General features: G+C 41.2%; 1 protein-coding gene and 1 long non-coding RNA gene across 12 annotated transcripts in view; one reads left to right on the top strand and one right to left on the bottom strand.

Moving 5' to 3' along the window:
• Nucleotides 1–250: 250 nt before the first annotated feature.
• On the top strand, nt 251–13,053 carry LOC310709193. 3 transcript variants are annotated; one of them, XR_014527408.1, is made up of 3 exons: nt 251–356; nt 1,009–1,138; nt 12,523–13,053. It is a non-coding gene; the product is annotated as an uncharacterized lncRNA (long non-coding RNA). The 3 variants fall into 3 exon arrangements; XR_014527409.1 differs by lacking the exon at nt 251–356 and adding an exon at nt 367–393; XR_014527410.1 differs by lacking the exon at nt 251–356 and adding an exon at nt 403–917.
• CHD6 (chromodomain helicase DNA binding protein 6) overlaps nt 4,267–20,122 on the bottom strand; it is a 113,591-nt gene continuing 97,735 nt past the window's right edge. For all 9 annotated transcript variants that reach the window (XM_083508355.1, XM_083508354.1, XM_083508353.1 and 6 more), the window contains 13 exons: nt 19,427–19,556; nt 18,843–18,903; nt 17,878–17,932; nt 15,988–16,207; nt 15,194–15,402; nt 13,365–14,978; nt 12,310–12,458; nt 10,891–11,097; nt 10,133–10,579; nt 9,617–9,799; nt 9,413–9,532; nt 8,085–8,189; nt 4,267–7,209 (listed from right to left, as the gene is read on the bottom strand). In XM_083508355.1, coding sequence (XP_083364481.1) covers nt 6,307–7,209; nt 8,085–8,189; nt 9,413–9,532; nt 9,617–9,799; nt 10,133–10,579; nt 10,891–11,097; nt 12,310–12,458; nt 13,365–14,978; nt 15,194–15,402; nt 15,988–16,207; nt 17,878–17,932; nt 18,843–18,903; nt 19,427–19,556 — 4,403 coding nt within the window. In that variant the 3' untranslated portion in view covers nt 4,267–6,306. The remainder of the gene's footprint in view (nt 7,210–8,084; nt 8,190–9,412; nt 9,533–9,616; nt 9,800–10,132; nt 10,580–10,890; nt 11,098–12,309; nt 12,459–13,364; nt 14,979–15,193; nt 15,403–15,987; nt 16,208–17,877; nt 17,933–18,842; nt 18,904–19,426; nt 19,557–20,122) is intronic.

A 20,122-nucleotide genomic window follows, 5' to 3' on the forward strand; every position in this document is an offset into this window, starting at 1 on the left:
GTCCCGCGAGACCCCCCGCGCAAAAACAGGCCTCCCGACCGCCCACAATCCTTTGCGCCGAGCGCGCCAAAACGGCCTCGGCCACTCAGCGAGCGACGCTCGACTCTGGCTCCTCCCCCGCCCGGTGAAGCCTCTTTAAATATCTAGCGGAGTTTTCGCCATCGGTAGATTCGCAAACTTTTTCAATGGTCTTGTGCGTGGATGGGAATAAAATGCACTCTGATGTCCCAAACCCTACTGATAATTGGTCCCCCCCGCTGAATTTTAAAAATGGATATTACATACACGCACACGAACAAAGGCGCAACAGACAGCCTTTGCATAGGAGTCAAGAGGAGGGAAAGGGCCAAGCGAGGGTGAGCTGCTCAGGGTATCTGTCCAAAGGACAGCAGGGTAAACAAACTCTTCCTCAGTAGAAGTAGTTGTCACTTTTCCAGCTCAGGTTCAAAATAAATAAATAAACAAAAAACGCAATTATTTCCTCATAGCAACAGGAAATTCTTATATATCTGGAATGGCTTCCTGATAAAATCTTAAGCTTCCAGGTTTGGGGAGGTCACTTCTGGACGCTCGAGCCACACCTCTCACGTCATAAACAGTAATAAACGGAGACGAGGAAGAGCTGCTATTTATTACCTAAGATGGTCATCTCACCCCTCTGTAGTTGTTATTTTTTTATAAGGCTACATATACTTCGCTTTAGTAAAATTGTTCCTGTATACAGCATACTACTTCCCACGCTAACTCTGCCCTAACTTTTTGGACTTTTCTTTCTTTTTAAATGGCACTATCATGGCTATAAAAAAAAATGCTTTCTAAGCAATGTTTGGTCCTTGTTCTCAAAGACTGTTTACAAATGAGAGAGGAAAAACTCTGGCTGATTAACCAAATCAAGCATTTTAATTTACAAGCCTGAGGTAAGAAATAAGACAAACAAGGTGTGCGCATGCACACGCACATGCACACCAGGCGGTTGGTTTCAATTTATGCTTGAATATTTTTTTCCAGTTATCTAGATTAGGGTGAACCTACACTGAAAAGTAAGCCATTGGCTCAGACAGTCAAAGGAGACCACCCACTATCTCAGTCCAAGATACTTCTCAGATTGGAGCAGTGCTATGGAGCCAGTGTCACCAAGGTAAGCAATGTACAATTAGTGTTCAACATCACTTCCTCAAACTACCCAGAAGAACTTTTAACTTTCTTGGGAAATAGTGTGTAACGGATTTGTGAGCCATGTTAGTTACTGCATGATCTGCAACCGTGCAAGTTCTATTGACTATGCCAACTGAAGCCACTCATAGTAATCCACCATTTTAGGTTTTGGCGGCAAAAGGTTGTAGTGTTACCCTAGTCAGGTAGATAAAATAACTAGCGCTGCAAACATGTATTAACTTAAATTGATTAATTAATCAACAAATGAGTAAATTGCTCAGTTGTTGTGGGTTAATTCTAAATAATGAAGAGAAATTTTAATCCAGTAGGCTCTGACAATTAAAGGTACACATGGCTGAAGTATTCTCATTTTGGTGAGGAAATATGAAAAATTAAATAATACGAAAAGGAATAACAACAACAACAAAAAATTAACAGCCTCTCTTTCCAACAATTGGTAGCTTTTGTTTCTTTGACCATAGGTTGTCCCACATTTTCTTCAATATTTCAAAAACGTACACTTGATTACATGTAGATTTAATTTTACCACTTAATCAATTTTTCTAAAAAGATGATCAAAAATACTTTAATCAACAGCTTTAAAAACAACCCATTGAGACAGCACACTTAGAACCCAGTTATCAGTCTTCTGAAATGTGTCATTAGCTGCTTGGCCTGGGGGCTCCTCAACATACTTTCTTTCTGCACTTTGGAAGGCAACTATTTTTTCTTCTGTTATCTCCTTTAAATATACTTGAGAGGCAGGACATTTGGCTCATCAGTTGACTGGACAATTCTATAGCTTGGGTGCTATGAATTAGGGCTGTATTGGGGGAAGGGGACAAGTAGGGTGGTTTCAGGATTTAAAAACTTATTATCAGGAATAGCAGTGCTTTTACACATTTGAAAAATGAGGTACCGTATTTTTCGCTCTATTAGACGCACCGGACGATTGCACGCACCTAGTTTTTAGGGCAGGAAAACAAGAAATAAAAAAGGAACGCAAAGCATCCTGAACTAAGAGGGAGCGCTCCTCCATCTCCACTCAGGAGGCTTTGCGGGGCTACCCCTGAAGCCAAGACAGCCAGCGGGATGCATCCTGCTCGCTGTCCTGGCTTCTTCTTTAGCCGCGAGCAGCCTCTCCCGGGCAAGGGGAGCCTTCATCCCCTGCCTGGGAGAGGCTGTGCGCAGCTAAGGCTCCCCCGAGATCCGCGCTCCCTTTAAAGAGCGCACGGAGTGTGTGTGCGGCTCTTTAAAGGGAGCACTGAGCAGAGCCTCCCGCCTGCATTCGCTCCATAAGACGCACACACATTTCCCCTTACTTTTTAGGAGGGAAAAGTGAGTCTTATAGAGCAAAAAATGCGGTAATTGTAATTGTTGAACTGAGATGGGAAGTAAATGTTCACATATCTCTGATAAATTATCAATCTGCTGTGATGGCAGGAAAAGATGTTCAGAATGTAGTCAGACCTCCTTTATATTTCTCCATTCAAATAAATCATTCAGTAATCAGGTGGTTTCTTAGTTGATACTGAATCTAGTTCAAGGCATAAAATAATGGGCTTCAGCTTCTGTAGTTTGGTAAGACAGTCTGTCCCATGCTGGTGAAAGCCACTTCAGGCCTGCTTCCTGCACAAAGAACAGCATTCTCCGGCCTCCCAAACAGAAGGGGAATCTATCAGACACAATCCATACCCATACAACATTGAGCCTGGTTGGTGAATTATATTATTATAAGAGATTCTGGATAACAAAAGAGGTTTTACAACATATAAACATTTATGGGATGAAAATGAGATTTCTGCTCAAGTCAAACACTGCATAAGAAAACATTTAATTGTTTTTATATTGTGGCTGTCCTATATCCAAAGGCTCAGCATTTGAGGTCCTTATATCTTGGCCAATCTGTTGCATGATGCAATAATCCAAACCTCCTACAGTTCGTTTCACTCTGAAATACATTGTTTCTGTTTCTTAAGGAATACTGGCAGATTTAAGAAATAAAGACATCACTATAAAATATTCCTAAGAGCACGATAGTGTCTTAAGAGAGTTTTAGAAGCCTTACATTGGAAACAGTTACTGACACCCTTCACCATGGCAGTTTTTGAATTGAAATTTTCAGGATCTAAACAGGTGAAACCACCACTACATACTTTATTTTTGCTAATTAGATGTGCTGTGCAAATTCACTATGGGATGTACATGAATCACTAGATTTTAAATGATGAAACTCTCTTAGTGTCTTCTGGTCCTTGAGCTGGAAATAGCTCTAGTTGTGTAGCTTGGAAACCTCCATCCAGCTGGGTGCCAAAACAATATGGAATGTTAATGTTAAAGAATATTTGAAAGCACTGTCTGATAGAAGGATGGCTTAAAATAGTATTATGGTTTAGTTTGCTGAAAAGTATGTAAGTACTGTATTGTGCAATTAAATCAAATCTACCCAGTCATAAAAGTAATGCATAGTTTATACAGTGGGGCTTCTTGGGTCGTATGGGAAGTAATATGAAAGAAAGATAAGCTACAGGCCAAAACAGTGCTCATGCTGAGAAAAAGGCAAGTCATGTTTAGTTCCAAGTCAAGCAAAACAATCAGAAATAGATTTCCTAGAAAAAAGTATATACAACTTTCGCAAGGCTCTGCCAATATTTTTAAAAATGCATGATATAGGCACTAAATTAAAAAATTAAAAATCTGACTTTTAAATCTATTTATCATTTTTACAAGCACAGACAGTTTATTTTAATAGCACATTAGATGAAGCATCTATGTTTATGTGAGTGTTCACGAAATAAGTGGGAAATCTGCATTTGTTCTCCAAGATGATTATGGGGAAAAATAAGCAGCCATTGATGCCTTTCATTGTAAATAAGCCAGAGTAGCTCCATCACTGCAAAAGAGTCACACATTAAAAGTCAAAGAGAAACCTACACACTCAGACACACACACATTAAATAAGAAAGAACAAGGTATATAGCACATGCTGACAAACTAAATAAAAGTTTAGTCTCAACCCTGTTCCTTACGAGTGTAGCTCTGGCAAATAATCTTTTTATATATTACAAATAGACTCCAGAGAGAGAGACCTGCATCCATTCACAGTAAGGCTTTCAAGATATATGAAGTTTTATAGCATTTGTATTTTAAGGATTTAGGGCAAGTACATGTTTTCTACTAAATAAAAAGTTAGTACTTAAAAGGTTCAAAAATATATCAAGTGATTTTTTTTTTTACATAAATAAATTATATTGATTTTGGATTTAACAGCTGAAAAAACCTCTCTGCTTCCACTGGAGGCAAAACTGAACAAAATGTTAGTTAAACAGATAGCAGCATTTCTAAGAAATCTGTCAAGAGTGATACAGTATCTGTGCTACAGGGTGCTATTTAAATAGGGCCTATGTCATTATTCAATCTCTTGCAATAGCATAATCATAAATTGTTGAAATTGATTCCAACCCAGAAAACTCAGAATAAATTCACTGCAACATACAGACTTAATTTTAGTTCATGGGTAACAGACTTCTTTGAGATGCTAATTGTAACATGTACATACTTTATAATCCCAAATGTATAAAAGACAATGAAAAAAGCATCATAAATAAATAATGCAAACTGAAATAGTTATGTCAAAACATTTGGACCATCTGATAAATTAGCAAAACTGTAACAGAAAAAAAATAAGTAAAAAATACAGTAAATTGTGACAAACCAAATGTGAATCTGAATATGAGCATACACTCCAAAGCCCCTCTAATGGTCTGCCATTTAAACATCGCACCACAAAGTGTGTATTTTTTCAAGTCTCGAGATATGAGCTATAAATTAGAACAAGCCCAAGTGAAAGAGAAGTGACATAGGAGTGGGAATAAAGAGGGCTATGTAAAGATTACCTGTGGAGGGCGTTTCAACACACTGAGCTTTGGAAGCCTACTTATGTTTTTAAAGGGTTTCATCTGAAACACTTACACAAAATGTATGTGCAGAGACATTGGGAAATACCACTGAACAGTGAATGGGGTCAAGAGGAATGGAAAGGGGGAGCTAAAACGTTTTCTTCACAGTCTAATACTAGAAACAGAGGATAAACTCAAGCTTTGAAACCGTCAACAGTCCTTAACAAAAGCCCATCTCACAGCTTTAAAAATTCTGATTTCAAAAAATAACATTTCTTAGGGTAGTAGAATTGATAAAAGCCAATCCTGTTCCCTCATAAGAAGATTAAAACCAGTAGTTTATTCTTCATTGGGGGAGGGGGAATTATTGTTAAGGGCCTTTGTGAGAAACGGCTAATAGAAAAATAAAAAAATAACTGGAAGTTATTAAGCTCCTGCCTCTGCATTAAAAAAAAGAGAAAAATCATGCAAGATGTGCGTCAGTTTCTTAGCAGGAGCTGGAAATGGCCTAAAATCAAAGAAAGGACAACTGAAATCCACCTTAAACATAAAGCAAGATTTGGTTTTAGAAATATAAAAGTTCAGGTAATCTTTTCACTTACAGCAGTTTGTTTCCAAAACTTTGTAGTGTGAACAGGAGGAAATTATCTACCATTAATGCCTTTTTTTAAAAAAAAGAAAGAAATGAATATATGCATTTTCAATCATTAGTTATATACTTCTGTCTATACTACTAATCTAGTAACCATGATAAAATAGGGAAATACTTTAAATCAAAAAATACACATTAGCACTTACTATAACTGTGCTTTTTACCCCAAAATACAAGATTTTTTAAATTCAGTGTCTTTGTAAAAACATCTACCTTTTCCTGTGTTTGTGTTTCCATCATTAGAGAAGCATTGTCTTACTGAGATTATTTCCCCTCTCAAACAAGCAAGCAGTTTTGGCAATCACCAAGTACTTATTTACTACTGTTTTGGAGAAGGGAGGGATGAACAGCTGGACAACTGAACAAGAAATTTCTGCCTCCCGTACCAATTATAGAACACTGCTTATCTCTATGGCAAGACCCTGCAACTATTAACATGTCACCATAGTTATCTTACCAGGAATTAGGTAGATAATATTACTTATAGAAACACAGGTTTTTTTATGAAGGTGAAGTGGGAACAGAGGGCTGTAACAAATATTTATGGGATGAGAAACTTACAAGCCACAATATTATTTTTTTCAGAATGAAACAAAAGTTCTAATTGATATCTTTAATATCTTTGAATTCCTCTTCTTCCTCCTCCTCCGCTGGTACATCCTGTTCATTCTCTTCTGACACAGATGGTGTTTGTTCTGTACAGTTTTGACTGTTTGCATGTTCCTTGTCGGACAGTGAGAGAGTTTCTGGTTCTGCAGTTGCAAGTTCCCCTTTAGTTTTCTTCCTCTTCCGTTTCTGACTTTCTAGGTTTGTTGCCTCTGAGAGTCTGGTTTGTTGAAGGCCTGGCAATGCCATACCAATACCAGGAGAAAGAAACATTGAGGGATAGATCAGTCCAGATGACATTCCTGGAATAAGAAACGGGTTAAAAGCTACAGGACTACTGGTAGTTATTGCAGGTTCTGACTGATCAGAAAATGAACTAGGACCAGACTTATCTTCAGACAGAGTTTCTGTTTTTGCACCTTGGCCACTTTGTTTGTCTTCAGCATCATTTTCTGCGTGCGACGTACCACTTTTAGTTGTGCTTGCTAATGAAGTTGGAGCAGCTGAAGTACAAGTAGTTGTCATTGATGGATTAAGAAGTCCTCCAACACCAAACATTTGTGGTACAGCAGCCATGCCTGGTAGCATCATCGGCAACATACTCAGAGCACTTTTGACATCCTCGCCAGCAGGTATTGCTGCAAATCCAGCAGGAAACCCAACCAGCCCAGTTAAAGGAATGCCTTGCATGTTTCTCATGTTCTGAAGTCCTACTAAATCCATTCCAGCAATAAGTCCATTCATGAATAATGGTCCCATTCCAGAAGAAGCATCTGCTACTATGCCAGGAGCTTTAAAAAGTTCACTCCTTGGCCTCCTTCCTCTCCGCCGAGGCCCAGCATCTCGGAGTACAGGCTCAGTCAGAATACGATTAAACTTGCTTTCAGGTAAAAAACCCTGAGTTGGAAAAGAGAAGAAATAGAATTCCAAATGTTAACACAATCACATGTGCCTTCAGCTGTGTTCTCTAGTGGAATATAAATCCCCAAGCGCTTCTCTGTGTGACAAACAAATCTGTAATTTGTGCGAAAACAAAGTCTCTGTGCTTTGCTGGTAAAATAACCAGCAACCCCCACCCCACAATCCTATACATGTCTACCCCAAAAACAAGTCCTATTAAGTTCAATAGGGCTTACTCCCTGGCAAGAGGGTACAGGATCAGTCTTAAGGCTGTGATAGATAATATGGACATTTTCTAAGGTGTAAGCCTGGCTGAACACAAGATATCCAAGTAAACATGCATAAGACTGGGCTGTAATTATTATTAATTATTGCTAGCTAATAGTTGCTTACTCTTTTTGTTTTTTTTAAAAAGTGTTTCAGTTCTTTTAGAAGGGCCTTCTCAAAGAACAGTTCCAGCCATCCTCAGATGAAGTTAGCAGGAAAGTACTTTTGGCCACTGCTCAAACTGGAAGCCTAACCAAATTGTGAGCACACAAAGGATACAAATCTGAATGATTTGGGAAGTGTGAAATGCATGGATTATGTGATTTGTTATCTTCCCTGAAATTCAGAGAGATCAGTGAAGAACAAGGGATCAGGATACATTTTGAAAGATAGTTTGTTTCCATATTTAATTCAAAAGCCAGCTCTGCATCTGCAGGTAAGCCTAGGCTTATGTATACAGCATGCTCTCACACTTAACTATCTTTCAATTGTACTGAAAAACAAATAGCTGTGCTACCTGTTCAGAAAACTAATTAGAAAAGAGATATGGAAGAGGTGGAGGGGAGTTATAAGATAGATATTTCTCTGAAAACCTTTGAACTTACTGAAAGCTTAACAATGTCAGACCAGTCTGCTGCAACTGCATACTCCATGTTTGCATCAAGCCACCTTGGCAGTTCCTTCAGTGCTGGTGCCATGGCTCCCCCTAACTATAAAACACAGTAAAATGATTACTTATTTTGCAGAAAAGACTAAGCAACATTGCATATGTAATATATGATGAATCACCTAGAGAAATCAGAACTGAGTTGCCCACATTTTTGCTGTTTCCAGAAGGAAAATGGTACATGGTAACTGACTGAAATCTGAGGATGTTGTACAGGTTACAGTTTGTGACAATGTCCTAAAAGGATTGTCCTTACAAGCATCTGCTGGAACCTACAGATGTAAATAAAATACAGTCGTACCTTGGTTCTCAAACAGAATGCATTCCAGGAGTCCATTCAACTCCCGGAACCATTTGAAAACCAAGGTGCGGCTTCCTATTGGCTGCAGGAGCATCCTGCAGCCGATTGGAAGCTGCACTGGATGATCAGCTTCCGAAAATCGTTCGAAAACCAGGACACTCACTTCCAGTTTTCAGTCGTTAGGGAGCCGAAACATACAAGTTCCAAGGCGTTTGACAACCAAAGTACTACTGAACAAACATAACATGCAGTCCACCACTATGTAGATGCAGTGGGAACTTTTGTGAATGTGAGTAAGTATTTTCTTGTGACTGAGACATAAAATTAGCATACTGGACATCAGAGGTCACCCAAATGTTTTCTCCATGATATTTCATAACAGCTGGTATAGTCCACCCTCCTGATCCCCGTGTCCCTCCTTAGGTTTTCCCTCATGAAAGTAATACTCCCCCACAATGTTTCTCATATTGCCTGGAAAAACACTGCAAGGAACATTGCTTCCTTCCAGCCAGCAGAGCGTACCCATGAGAAAAAGCTGCAGTTTGCCATGTGACACAGCAAGCTGCACCTTCCATCTGTTTGAGTCAATTTGCTGGAAGGAAGCAAGTACAGCTCCAACCAGCTATGCCCTACAGCAGGCAGCAATCCTTCCTTACCAGTCAATTTGTCTGTGAGGAATGTAGCAATCTGGTGTGAAAGCAGCAGGCTAATTCCCCCCTCCCCTTCAATAAGCAGATCTACACGGAAGTGGGGATATTCACACTTAAGTAATTCATTTGCACATACGCACTTCATATGTAGGAAGAGAGGCAAGGAAAGGCAGACTTAAGAGAAATTGCATTTTCTTCTCCAAAACAAAATAAGCCAGTGAAGACAGAACTCAGGTTTGCAGGATTTGAATGCATTTAGAACTGACATTGTGCCAAATCATGTAAAAGACAAGAATAGTAAAGGTTTCTGCTTACCCTCCTCCCAGTACCCTTATGGACCACAGGCACGCGTTCCTCCCCCGTGAGAGAATTTATGTCCAATTTGCTAGGGTCCTTACAGCGCTGCCTCCTTTGTTTAGGCTTTTCTGAAAAGTTCTGAAAGGAAAATTAGTGAAAATATAAGTGACGCTCCCTTCCAAGTAAACGGGCACAGGACTGGAATATGAGACTTGTACTTACTGTGCCAAAGCCAGGGATTTCAAGCGTGTAGTCAGACTGCTGTCTCAGCCAGTCCAGAAGACTCTTATTTGGAACAATCTTCTCTGCCTGGACATTAGTGCCTGGAACGGTCTGCGGACTTGAGGTAGTAATGGCTGGCCCATCAGGGTTAGGATTACTTGGTACAGTCTGGGTTTGATCTTCCTGAATAATATAATGGGAAGAGTGAGAAAGAAAGGCACTACTGAGATGCAGAAATAATACTGAATTTTCCAAATGTCATTGCAAAATGAACACAATATCTGATCCAGCCATCGCAACTACCCTAGCTAAACCCAGGCTGCAAGAATGGCAAACTATTTCCTTGGGAAGGGGTGTGGATTTCTCCTTGATTAGGTTGCACAGGGGGCAGACCCCCACCCCCAATACCTTGACACCATTATTTAATAAGAATAAAACAAAACAAAGCATTTGCACTTGGCACTAGGGAATCATTAAAGTGCAGAGGAATAAAAGAGGATGGGGATTGTTACTTACTGGCAGCCCTGTCTGGAGGGTTCTCTCCTTCAAAAATATGAGATCTATCCCTTCCACATTTTTTCTCCTGCCCCGTCTCCTCCTCATGGCAGCATCATCTCTTCGTAGACTCCCATTGACGATCTGTCCTGTGACAGGATGAATTAACCCTGCCTGAAGGATACCAGACAAGTCCATGCCAAGGGAGCCCTGCAGAGCATTTACTGTCCCTAGCTTAGGTATATTTGTGCTCAGGGAGAAAGGGGAGCTGCTTGCTGGTGACCCATCAGGCACTCTTGAGAGGTCTACTGCTGCATCCCGCCAGCCGTTCAACACGATGGAAGGGTGGGGGTGGGAAGCCACGAGCTGCTCAAGGCTCCTCTGCTTGGCATCTCTGTCCATCTCAAATTCATACGGTTGCCTGTGCTTGTGTTCATCTTTGACGAAAGTGGGCGCCAGGAAACCTTCCTGTGTTTAAAACCAGGAGTGGGTAGAAAGGCACAGTTACAACAATCTGTCCTAATGGAGACTGCATACATAATTTTCTAATATTCTCAAGCAGCAACTTATAAATTCAGCACCCTTTTCTAAAAGAAATACTGTACCTGAATGTAGCTATCAACTTTGTTTTTTAAAGGATGCCAGAATGATAGTGTCAGTCATTTTAAGAACAGTAAGTTGATGCAGTATTGAGTGTAAGTTTATTACTTATGGACAGGAGTTCGAAACGTTATACAAGTAACACTTTGCAGCAGGCAAAGACGTCTATGCAAGCTCACCTTCTGGACCTGTGCAGCTATCACTCCATTGCTGAAGCTGGGTTCGGAGGCCTCTGGTTCAGTGTAGCTGTTTCTATTGCCAGTACTGCTGGATAATGCAGGAGTCGGCATCACAGTTTGTATTTCAAATGGCTGGCTGGAAGAAGGCCACTTGCCCTTTAAGATGGCATGACAGATGTTGTCTATGCGGTTGATGATCACTCGATCCTGTCAAAGAAGCAGATATGCTTCACTAGGTTGCATGTGCTGTAAATTCTAATCCTTCCAAGAACTACAACAAGGCAACTAGTTTAGCTTCAGGTGTTCCTTTTCCAGGTGATACAGAGGCTAATAGCTTGACCAGCCTGTAAGTTAACCATCCTGCATAGCGGAAGCAAGGCAGCAGGCTGTGCATGTAAGACACACAGCACTTGGTCATTCCTGTAGAAAGTGTTCATTCCAGGGTACATACCATACAAAGTTTTAAATTGACAGCTTTCAGCCAAGAAAATGACTGCAGCCATTATGCAGATACACTCTCTGTTGCATTTTTAAAAATCGCATTTGAAAGTATGACTGGATGTTTACCAATAAGCAACACAAGCTGGAAAATAAACCTCTACAGTCTACCCTTCCATCACACATCAATTTGCTCCTTTCTCTACATCATAATTTAAAGCTACTAATGTAAGGTTGATGCCAATAATGTCCTGTTAGGACATATATACACAAACACACTGGGAGCAGTTTTAACATCAGTAGCATTCTGATGGTTATTAACTTGCCTCAGCAATATTTCAACAATGAGTGATAATAACTACACCGGGGTTCTAAACCCTGGATTGCAGGAGGAAGTCAAATGCAGAGCACCAGGATGCCCCTTTCAAAATAAGATAAAGGGTATAGGAGGGAAACAATAAATGACAGGCCTGCCAGAGGCTCTTGTCATTTAGGCTGAAGTCCTGTTAGGGCCACACACTCAGAACATGAGACCAATAACTAAAAAGAGATAAAAACATTTTTTTTCTTCAAAGAAAACCTCAATACTTCAAAACTGCTAGGACATTTTTCAGAAGGGAAGTGCCTGGCCTTTTTACAAAGAAAAGGCTATAGCCCACTGGAATCACAAACACAATGGTGTTTTTCACATTGCTTATTGAAGACACTGGACAGCTATTGATATTAACACCCGTATCTGACAAAATATGACACTATAATGCAGGAAGTATAACAGAGAAATATTCAACTTGGAGAAATACTTCAATGCTGCTTCCAAAATGTTGCCGGATAATCTATTCTACTTCTCTCAATATGTTTTCAAAAGGGTTCAGACACAAGCCAGGGTGCACCTGTGTGAAAACAACATGGTAGGTGGATCTCAGTCCCTGCGGAACATTGACCTAAAGCCCTTAATCATGCATACTTAAGCTACCAAGCCACCTTAGGCCACTCTGAGAAAGAGTAGAGTGTCTTCTCCTGCAGAAGCTGAGCAATGGTAGGTGCCCGGACATCTTGCAGGTCATCAATCTCTCCGGGAACAACAAATGTAGAACTCTTACTTTCATCTTCAGAAAACTTCTCAAAACAATCTAGACGGAGTGGAAAACAACATGTAAGCTTCGTTAAAGCATCAAATCACTCTTTCTTTCAAAGGCATTCTGAGGCATCGATGATCTTCAACAAAGAACACAACAGAGCTGCATGGTTCTCTGGACATCTATGACACCCTCTAGAAGCTCCCATATATTTGAAGAATAGTGTCGGTAAATTTAAATGACAGAATGGCATGTGCGATTCTGAAGAAGATTGCTAATTATGGGCAGAAGTTTGATATGTTACACTAAGTGTCTCTGGAAGCTTGCAACAACAGAATTCAGTGTTGCTACAAAACACCAGAAGAAAACAGAAGCAGTTAAATAATTCAGCTACTATGATTCAGTGGCCTAGCTTGATCCTAACCTTCAAATAGTATACATAAAAGCTCATTTTCACTAACTAACCAACCAACCAACCAACCGAGCCAACTCAGTTGGTAAAGGGTATAAAATGTAACATGCATGAAGCAAGATCCTATGGAGTTGAAATTTGTTAATCCGCAGCCACAGTCAGTTTTCTGGCACTTGTAAAGATATAAGATGTTGATGTCATGCTAATACTGTCTTTTTATATTATACTTAGTGTCAAGTTACAGTAGTAGATAGGTAGCCGTGTTGGTCTGCCATAGTCAAAATAAAAAAAATCCTTCCAGTAGCACCTTAAAGACCAACTAAGTTAGTTCTTGGTATGAGCTTTCGTGTGCATGCACACTTCTTCAGATATCTGAAGAAGTGTGCATGCACACGAAAGCTCATACCAAGAACTAACTTAGTTGGTCTTTAAGGTGCTACTGGAAGGATTTTTTTTATTTTGTCAAGTTACAATTCACCTCAAAATGAAAATTACTAAGATATGCAGGAATATTCACTAGCAGAAAGATACCCCCCACATTACTCTACCTTGATTTTGGCTGCTTTCATCCCTCTTCTCTAGGTCTTGATTCTCACACTCTTCCTCTTCCCTCTTCATTTCCTTCCCACAGAGAGGCTGTGGAACAGGACTGCCCCTTTTTTCCTCTGTGTCATCTCCCCAGGGGTCTGCCTCCATACAAACAGGATGTGACTTAAGGAGCTCCATCTGAATTGCTGACGTCTGGCTTCGTGCAGAATGGTGGTAGTGGTGATGGTGGCAGGTCTGGATCTCTTGCAAGACTGGGGTGTGCTCCTCAAGGCTCTCAAATTCAGCTTGATCGTCCTCCCCAGCCCCATGCTCACTATCACATTTGGATGCTGCCTGCTCACTCGAGATTGACTCAACCAACTCCTTATTCCTTTCCTTCATGAATGCATCCAGAGTAGTGAGAAGACATGAACTATGCTTTTGCTCCTCTTGCACAATGGGTTTGTCTTCACCACCATCTAGGGTTTTTAAGCAACCTCTCAAATCTTCCACAGTGTCAGCAGCTGTCTCCAAATGATCTTCCTCTTCCTCCTCCTCTTCCTCCTCCTCTTCTTCACTGTGGCTCTGACTTTGCACCGATTTCTCTTCCAAGCCCTTTTCATGCAACAAGCCCATGAATCTCTTCTCAGGATGGACTTTGATATCAAAGTTATGGAGACTGGGGCCATACACTCCTATGCTCAGGACCCCTTCCATGCCATCTCTTTCAAACGGTACTGATCCTGGGTTAGCGTACGGACTCTCCATGTGCTCAAGGGCATTACAGGGTTCCACAATAAAGCTCTTAGAGGGCTTAGTTTCCTTAGATGAGGGCTCCTGGGCTGCATTCTGACCCTCCATTTGGTCGCTGCCAAATTGCAAGTGATCCAGGTAGGAGGGCTCTCTTGTGGTCTCAGCATCACAGCTAGATAGATCTTCATCCCCATCTATTTTGCCCTCTGCTATTTTGGTAGTATTGCTACTGACATCTGTGCAGCTGGGACTGTCTCGGGCAAGGGAGCTATGTTCGCTGTTGCACGCCTTCTCATCATACATCATGCACATCAGAGAGTCAGGCAAAGAGCTCTCATCATAGTTAATGGAAATCATACCCCGGACTTTTGACATGAAATTTTCACAGCTGCTATCCTGGGAGATGTTGTCTGTCCGCGAGAGGCTATTGCCTGAGCCCACTAGCTTGAGACAGCTCTCCGTTTCGGTCTCTGGAGATTCATGTTTTCTTTCCACCTGATTGTATGAAGGGGAGCAATACAGCTTAGCATTTGCTTGGTGGTGGCAACACAAGTTTTCTGTTCCAAGGACCCCTGTCCTTTTGTGCTGAGCATAGTTTCTGTAGGCATCCAGGAATGACAACTGGGGGTCATTCATGATATAATAGTCCGTGCGGTTCAGCCCATGTTTGGCTGTACCGATGAGCAGATCCCGGTCATGCTTACCACACTCCCACCACACGGGAAGGTACAGGCTTGGACGGCAAAGCTTGAGCCGCTCGTGCAGCTGCGGACACCTCAGCACTTGCTCACGGACCTTCCGTAGCAGTTCAATTCGGTATAGGGTCCTTGCGGCACGCTCCTCAGTGATTGGTTCCACATAGATACTAGGATCAGCTGGGCCTATGAGTATAGAAGAGGGAGGGAGGGTAGAGAAAACCATCAAGGGTAGAATGTCTTTAGACTATGGTCCAAATACTACAAGTCTGTTGCTCAAGACATTTAGCAGGGGATTTTTAGCAGTAAAAAACAAACAACTGAAAAGGAAAGAAGCAGGGTAATGCCCTCCATCACCATCTAAATTGCAAGTTTAGAAGCCCCAAATAGTTCCCACTCACCATCTTCTTTCCAGTGGGGCAAGCGGCAGACGTTCCTGCACATTGCAACAAAGCTATAGAAATATTTTTCTAGGCTCTCATCAGTTTTCTTCTCCAAGCGTGAAATGGATCGGAACTGGGTCCAGTCGAAAACCTTCTTCTCTGGATCGTACATTACCCCAAATGAAGAGACAGTGCGATAGAAATCTGCTTGCTCTCTTCTGGTCCATCTGCAATGCATGGGGAACACAAATCCACCCATTCACCCATTTTGCTTTCAAAAAATTCCATATTTTCTGTGTGTCGCAATTATGTATTAGTTCTGGTCAATCTATTTTTACTAGTTTGGGAGGGTGTTAGGGATACAATTGAACAAATGATAATGTAGCAGCCGAACAGTTCCCAGTTTTGGAGCTGGAGAGGTGGCAGGTGTCACTGTAGAATTGCTTCAGCAATCTCCCTCACTCCTGCAGCTTCAAAGTTGGGCGAGAGACTGCCTGCTCTTCACACCTGCTAGACTTATCATAGCAAGCATACTGTATTTGCTGGCTCCTGGTGTTACGAGAACATTCCCTGCCTTTTGGGGTGATCTTTGGTATCTTACATTATGCCACAATCTGGAATCAAAGCATATGGGATGCCAGTAATGGTAGGAGCATCTGCAAGCTTGAAATTACAGCATGCAGGCTATGAACCAGGGCTATCTACAGTGTTTGGGGATAAGCTATTAGCAGTTTTTGCCCATTTATGTTAAAACAGTCCTTCCAGTGCTCAAAGAAGATCAAGCCTGTTCACAGGCCACTGTTTTGTATTACCTTTTCTGCATTTCCTTGTTGATCGGGTCCATTTCGTTGGCTCTCCTAAACATCTCCTCTTGCAGCCAATAACCATGGTTACAAGGCCCAATGATCTCAGGCCTAGTAGGGAGCTCTTTACGGTTGCAGCGCTGATAAACAGTGACGAGACGCCGCAGTCTGGCTGTGAGGGCGGATGACACAGGCCAGCTGGATTTGTCTGGGTCGGAGCCATCCTGGGCTTCAAACATCAGCAAGGTCATTAGTATTTAACACAAACGCTGCAGAGTCCTTGAAACATCCCTACTGAATCATTAAGTACTTCACTCCACCTACATATACACGGACATAACCTGCCCATCAGTCTTCAATACCATGGTTGGGATATGCAGGCAGCATTGGGTTTCTGAGTCACTGGGATTCAAAGGTCACCTTATTTTTTGTAGGGTTTTGCTTTCTTTCCTTTGTTTTCTGAATGTTACGCCTCTGAACTATGTGGAAATGATAATCACATAAACTGAAGCCTACCCATTCTCTCAGAAGCATGCAGCCACACATCCATCCAAAGGGGAAAAGGAAGTTTGGTCTTAAATTGTAAACAAAACCCTGCTCTGCAGAAGGCTTGCCGTACACAAAAAATTCCCCTCAGCAATACAATTTCATACTCAAAGCCTGCTGAGTTTCATTGCTTTTGCTCCATGGCAAGAGGCGATATTTGTGTAATCTAACAATGCTAATACCTTGTACCTTTTACCTGTCTGGCTTCTGTACCATACAACCAAGTCCAGATTCACGTCTCTCCAATTTTTGTCTTTCTTTAAGCCCACCTGTCAGTTCTAACCACTGATCCAGAAGGAAGAACCACAAATGTCCTTATGGGCTGCTGTGCATGGTAATAACAGCTGATGACCCAACCGTCCACTTGGGAATCAGTGCTCTAGGATTAATTTGTAGACCAAGGCCTTTTCCTGCAGTGATCCCATTACTGTGGAACTCCCTTGCTACCCATTTTTCTTTCTTTAAGGAAGCTGTCAAGCTTTCTGCTTTGACTATCTTTCAGCAACTTTAGTGCCTTGGTTTTATGTAGCGTTATTCTATGTTTCATAGGATACTGTTTAATATATTTTTTAAACACACAAATAGATGTACTTTTACTTGCTCTAAGATACCTTTGAAGTGTTCAGAGAAAACAGAGTAACAACATTCAAAATAAAACCAACAGAAAATAGTAGCTACCAGGTTGTGCCTAGAGTAACACTGCAAAAGCAATAGTGTACCGATACGAAGATGTGGAACCAACTGAAATACAGGAAAGTATATTTACTAAGAACAATGAACTGTTGTGGTATTGGCAGAAGTCTTTATTTGTTGTTTTGTATGTAACTTTGCATGTAGTTCTCTGTGTTTTAATTTAAGAATCTGTTTGTAAAATATTAGCCTAATGATGAATGATTGACTGTTATCCTAGTGTTACACACACACACACACACACACACACACACACACACACACATTCTTTTTTCTCCTTCTCTTTCATACTTCTTCTTTCTTTTTTCTTCTTCTATATTATAATTTTACTTTTCCTTATTAATTTTTTTATTTATTTACTTAATCTGTTTGATGACTAAGTTTTGTTCTAATTGTTTGTGTAAGCAACATAATTCAATAAAAAAGAAACAGGGGGAAAAACCAGAAAATAGTAGCTATCATTCGGAAGGCTTGTTAAGTTGCAAAGCACCTGGAATAAAAAAGTATTATTGAAGTTTTTCAAATGCATAATGAAGGATCTTTTGCAAGATAGGTTCTTGAAATACAGTTTTTATTTGCTCTGGAAGTTAGCATAAGCTGCTATTCTAACTGATAAAATTAATACCCCTACACTCCCTAAAACATCTAGAAGCGCAGCCTCACCTGCCATGGTGTCCTCCTTCTTCTCAGTGACTTCACCACAACCATCTGAAGTCTCCTATGAAATGAAAACAAGCCCACATCAACAGAGCTTACTTTAGAGACACCAAAAAGCCAAATACACAAAGCCAACATTGAATTATGCAGTAAAAAAATAATTTACATTGTCTGCACAGCAGCGTATGTTACACATCTATAAAGGCACTGTGAAATGACCAGAAGAACACTTCATATTGTCAATATGATCCAAACCCCCAACTTTAAGGGATGTGAAACTGTCAAGGGTGTTATTTGTGTGTGTTCTGCAGTCCCAGAACACCATCAGAACAGATAATGGAAGCAGCGTAGTAGTAGTAGTAGTAGTAGTAGTAGTAGTAGTAGTAATAGTAATAAATTTTATTTATACCCCGCCCTCCCCAGCCAAGACCGGGCTCAGGGTGCTTAACAACCAATAATAAAAACAAGTTGATTAAAATACAATTTAAAAAACAAGATTAAAATACAACAGTAAAACATTAGGATGCAGGCTCTTCACAAGAGGAGAAAGGAAAAAGAAAGAGGGGGAGGGAATCAAACTGATTCTAAGCCAAAGGCCAGGCGGAACAACTCTGTCTTACAGACCCTGAGGAAAGAAATCAGATCCCACAGGGCCCTGGTCTCATGAGACACGAGCGTTCCACCAGGCCGGAGCCAGTGTTGAGAAGGCCCTGGCTCTGGTTGAGGCTAATCTAACTTCCTTATGGCCTGGGACCTCTAGGGTGTTGCTATTTATGGACCTTAAGGTCCTCCGTGGGGCATACCAGGAAAGGCGGTCCCGTAGGTACGAGGGTCCTAGGCCGTGAAGGGCCTTAAAGGTCAAAACCAGCACCTTAAATCTGACTCTGTACTCCACCAGGAGCCAGTGCAGGTGGAAAAGCACTGGGTGAATATGCTCCCATGGCAGACCCTGCCTAGAAAATCACACTTACTTCCTGTTTCTGCAGCCCGTCCAGCTTCTCTGCACTTGTCTCTTCTTTATCCACGTTCCCTCTAAACAAAGCAATCCAAGAGGGGGTTAGTCTGCAGAAGCTTTGTAAGGCAAGGTCATTCTGACAGAATTCTCCAAACATTAATTCCACTGAAGTGGAGGCAAGCCGTGCTGGCTATTATTACCTGTGCTATAGGTAGGCATCTGCCTCATAACGAAGACTGTTGTGACAGCACAGTCATGGGCAGCCCAACAATCATTCCATCCCCACCTTCTGCTGATTTAACACTTGGGGATCACCAAAAGCACCACCCACTATGGATATGCTTTCTCAAGACTGTATGCATGAATGGTGCACACTTAGCTTTTGGAGAGAACTGCTCCAAGGCATAACCTTTTGACGTAATTCATATAGACCAAGCTTCCCCATCTGCCAATCCACAGCATCACTACAAATAGCTAACGTCACCGACAGCCTTTGTGTACAGCTCCCACAGCAATATCAGCATGTAGTCTGGATAGTGTTCACTTAAGCAATTCTGCTCCTGTGACAGATCAATACCTGCCAGCCCAGCATAAGCTTACCTTTCTGGAGCATCCTGCACTCCATCGATGACACTCTGCTCTGCAGACAGCAGCATCTCATCTGGCATGCCTACCTTCTCAAGGAAGCACAGGGCTGGGTCGGCTCGCATAGCATTGTACCTTTCGTAACCTGACAAAAGCCAGAGGTTTTTTGTTCAGTGATATTCAGCTGAGTGCTTCCAGCCTTAACGCTCTACTACTACATCTCCGTTAAGGTCCACGTAATCAGCAAGAAACAGTAGGAGGTAAGATAGGTGGCCTGCCCATGCTATATGATGCAGTGTTGTTGCTGAATTAGTTAAACTTTGTTATGTTGCATAATACAGGCAAGGGTATGTGGACGTAATACAGGCATAATTCAGGTTGCCAGCGAAGGGCCCCATCAGGATTTCAAATACTGAGTGCCCTGGATAACTTATTGCCCCTTACTATGTCAAACAGAGGTATGCAAGTTAAAGAAATAAATACAAAAGAGGTTTATGTTTATTATTGCTAAAATATCACATTACAGTCCACAATTATTTCTTTTTTTATCTAACCATTAAAATCTACAAAATATATAGTTTAATACAAGTCTATTGTAACTATTCTTTCCCCCCTTTTTATACAGCTTAAACACCCAATACGTAACCTAAACTCACAACACAGAGGCATTTCAATCCCATCATAAAATCCTGTGCAGGGTTTACAGAGCAA

Source organism: Podarcis liolepis (genome assembly GCF_965112155.1).
Source record: "Podarcis liolepis genome assembly, chromosome: 6".
Classification (NCBI taxonomy): domain Eukaryota; kingdom Metazoa; phylum Chordata; class Lepidosauria; order Squamata; family Lacertidae; genus Podarcis; species Podarcis liolepis.